The sequence below is a fragment of the Gossypium hirsutum genome, chromosome A12 (genome assembly GCF_007990345.1).
Source record: "Gossypium hirsutum isolate 1008001.06 chromosome A12, Gossypium_hirsutum_v2.1, whole genome shotgun sequence".
NCBI lineage: Eukaryota > Viridiplantae > Streptophyta > Magnoliopsida > Malvales > Malvaceae > Gossypium > Gossypium hirsutum.
Window position 1 is genome coordinate 99,986,258 of NC_053435.1, and position 4,041 is coordinate 99,990,298.

Consider the following 4,041-nt stretch of genomic DNA (forward strand, 5'->3'; position numbering starts at 1 on the left):
TATTAAATTCACATCTATTAAAGCCCTTGATGTTAATTAAATTAATCAATGAAGACTTTTTATTAAAAGTCAATATGATCAACGACAGAAACCGTTAAAATAAATAGATGAACCAATCATATGGTATTAATAACTTTTTTATATTTTTAATATTTTAAGGGAAAAAAATTAGATCCATTAAACAAAAAATTACCACGTGTTACCATCTAATTAGTCTATAATTTATTTTAACGGTCAAAATGATTAATAAAAAAAAAATTGCTTAATTGATTATTTTAGTTAACAACAAGAACTTAAATAGACGCAAATTTAATACCGAAACTTAATTAATTTTTTAAGGACTTTTTAACATATAAACCAATATTTTTTAAAAATTTTATGGCAAGCGTATATTATTACAAATATTAAAAAAAAATTGTAAAACAAAATTATCAGTTTTGGGACTACGCCCTTCTAATATCCACCCTTGTTTATAGTACCAAATAAATAAATTGCAAGTGAAGCAACCAATATAATCTTATTCCAAAGAGTTAGAAGATTAATACAAACCAAGGAGGCAAGTATCAACATAAATGCTGGATAGAATTATGGAAGATTTTTGTAATCCCTTAAATTCAATTTTGTGATTTTGTGATCATTTTCCGGATATACCAACATAAATGTTGTATGCAATAATAAACCTTAAATCTAAGAATGGATTATAGGTGAAGCCGCAATCTGATTTCCATTCATTTCTTTTCTTTCTTTCTTTTTTTTTTTTAATGTTAAAAAGCAGAAATAAAAGAAAATTCGAGGCTTCAATCTTTTAACGAGGAAAAAAGTAAGTAGCATTCTTGAGCTACCATTTGTCTCAACCTCATCCATGCTCAAAAACACGTGGCCTTTCAGAAACAGCCACGTCATGTTATCATGGCTCATATGTTGGTATATTCTTACAATCCATCCTTTTATGATGATGATGATGATGATGATGATGATGATGATGATGATGATAAAATCCCCATCTCCCCCCTTCCCTCTATTTAGTTTCACACATCTGATGTTCTTGACAGTTCGCATAGTTTTAAGTGTTACTTAGTAGCCTCTGTGAAGAACCCAAAAAAGGGAAAAAAACAAAAAACCCAACTCCAAATCTGTTCAGAGAGAGAAAACACTAGAGAAAAACAAACAAGCTCTTATCAATGGGGGAGGTGATGATCTTTAAACATTCTTCATCATCTTTAAGTTTTGATACATCTTTACTGGGTTTAATTCAATTTGTTTATTTATTTAACAGGAAGAGAAGAAACCTGCAGACGAGAAGAAAACGGAAGAGCAAGTATCTGAAAAAGATGGAAAGAAAGGAGATGAAGAGGAAGTAAAGCAGGCTGAGAAGCCAGTTGAGGAAAGGAAAGCTGAAAAACCCAAGGAAGAAACGCCGCCGCCCCCGCCGCCTACACCGCAAGAGATTATCTTGAAGGTTTACATGCATTGTGAAGGGTGTGCTCGGAAAGTTCGCCGGTGCCTCAAGGGCTTTCAAGGTTTTTAACGTTGACATAAGAAACCAACCTTGGTTCTGTTCTTTTGATTTACGTTTTTGATGAAATTAATGGTTTTTTTTTTGTTGTTGGATTTGTAGGGGTTGAAGATGTAATGACTGATTGCAAGAGTAATAAGGTGGTGGTGAAAGGAGAGAAAGCTGATCCTTTGGAAGTTCTTGAGAGAGTTCAAAGGAAGAGCCACCGGAAAGTGGAGCTCCTTTCACCGGTTCCGAAACCACCGTCGCCGGAGGAGAAACAGCCTGAAGAAAAAGAGAAACCTAAGCCTGAAGCGAAGATAGAAAAGGTCAGTCTCTTTTCGTTAATCGCTTAAAAAATCTACATTTTGTCATGTCGGAATCTGACGATGTTCGGACTTGTTTTTCTTTTTATGTGAATTGTGCAGCCGGCGCCGATCACGGTGGTGCTAAAAGTTCACATGCATTGTGAAGCTTGTGCTCAGGAAATAAAAAAACGTATTCAAAGAATGAAAGGTTGGTTCATTTACGAAGCCAATCTCAACTAAACCCATAATCATAATTTACACTATAATCCGGAAGCTGATATCTGAAAAATGTGTTCTCAGGGGTGGAATCAGCCGAACCAGATCTGAAGAGTTCAGAGGTGACGGTGAAAGGAGTGTTCGAACCACCGAAGCTGGTGGCGTACGTTTATAAGAGAACCGGGAAGCGCGCGCTGATAGTGAAGGAAGAGGCGACGGAGACCGACAAGAAAGAAGGAGAAGAAAAAGAAAAAGCGAAAGATGGCAACAAGGAAGAGAAAAAAGGAGAGGAAAAAGAAGGCGGTGAGGAAGTAAAGAAAGAAGCCGGTGGTGAAGAAGACAACAAAGACAAAAAAGAGGAAGGTGATCAAAGCACGGAAGCCAAGGCAGCTGCCGCAGAAGCGGCGGCTGAAGGTTCGACGGAGGAGACGAAAGTGGCGGTGGAAGTGAAGAAGAATGAATACTGTTACTACCCGCCAAGGTATGCCACCGAGTTTTACGCATATCCGCCTCAGATCTTCAGTGATGAGAACCCTAATGCTTGCACTGTAATGTAAAAACTGGAAGAATTGAAGGGAATTGTAGGGATAAAAAGGAACACTGAGTCGTCTTGTTCTTCAGCCTATCCCTTCTCTGTACTGTGTAAGCTTTGCCTAATGGCTGTAATATTAAAAAAAAAAATGGTATAATCTACAGATAAATCTGTAGAATTTTGTTAATGTACTTTCTCTTTATTAAATAATAATATCATAAATCATAAGCTGTAAATTTTAAAGTATTTTTTCAAACTGGTTTTTATTTTTTCCCCCTGATGTCCCGATTTGCATAGTAGAAGAAACATGTACTATACACAATCATAAATTCAAAATAAAAACAAATTCCAATATCCAAATGAATAGTATTTTGATCAGAAATTTCGGTTTTAATATTATTTATTTATGTTTTTAAATTTTATTTTTTAAATTTAATTTAATTTTTTAATATAATATCTTTCATGTGGTATTATTAATTTAAATCATATATTTGAATATTTATTATATATTAATTTTAAAATAAATTTATATTCTGTGAGATAGAATTTTTAATTAAAAGTATTATTGATTTTGATAATTTTTTTTATTTTAATGCAATGATTTAAATGACAAGTTAAAAAAGATGATTTTTGTATTTTTGTTTTATAAATTTTGTACAACATCTATTTGAATATTTATATAAAATTTTTAAAAAGAAAATGTATTTTCATTGAAAAATTGTCATTTATTTTAAAAATAACTAATTACTTCCATTAAAAAAAATTTGATCTTCCTCCTTCAAGAACTATAATTTGAAAAAAATACATAATGGATGTTAATATAACATTGTAAGTATATTTTTTAGTATAACTTTATAAAGTTACAATTGTTGATTGAGTTTCAGCTCAATTGATATGGACATTGTTGACAATACAGGAGAACATGGGTTCGAGTGTATTGAAGCACATTATCCTCCTATTTATGAGTTATGAAAAGACAATAGATAATTATAAGCATTGTGTCAAAAAGAACAACTGTACGTTTTATCATTCTAATATCGTTCGATCTCCTCGGACACTATTTTCAAAATTCGCATTAACTGTATGAAATAATTCATGATAAAGAGAAGAACCAACTGTGCAATGGTGAATCTTCCTGCCAAAGAGAGCTGTTTCGCATCCCAATTACATAATTTGGATCGAACCTTCTCAACCACAAACTACAAAGTAGAGTTAGTAACTCTTTTGTGAAATAAACGGAACTCCTAAATACGATCCCAGCTCTTGAACCTTCTAAAAGTCCAGTAACCGGCCTGCTTAATCTATTACTTAGATTCTCTTCCACTCCACTGGAGCAAAACATATTGATTTTTTGAGCATTAATACGATGACTTGAGAAACTGCAAAACCTCATCAACTTGTGATTATTTATGTTCTAATATGGTTTTCTAATTTAATATAAGGAGATTATAGATAACTATAGATTATATGTGAAGGAAAATATATTATGT

General features: G+C 32.7%; 1 protein-coding gene across 1 annotated transcript; it reads left to right on the top strand.

Moving 5' to 3' along the window:
- The first annotated feature begins 980 nt into the window (after window positions 1-980).
- LOC107944703 (heavy metal-associated isoprenylated plant protein 7) lies at window positions 981-2,787 on the top strand. The gene is made up of 5 exons (XM_016878532.2): window positions 981-1,190; window positions 1,277-1,520; window positions 1,619-1,824; window positions 1,924-2,011; window positions 2,104-2,787. The coding sequence occupies exons 1-5, from the start codon at window positions 1,182-1,184 to the stop codon at window positions 2,574-2,576; spliced, it is 1,020 nt and encodes a 339-aa protein (XP_016734021.2). The 5' UTR covers window positions 981-1,181; the 3' UTR covers window positions 2,577-2,787.
- Window positions 2,788-4,041: the final 1,254 nt, after the last annotated feature.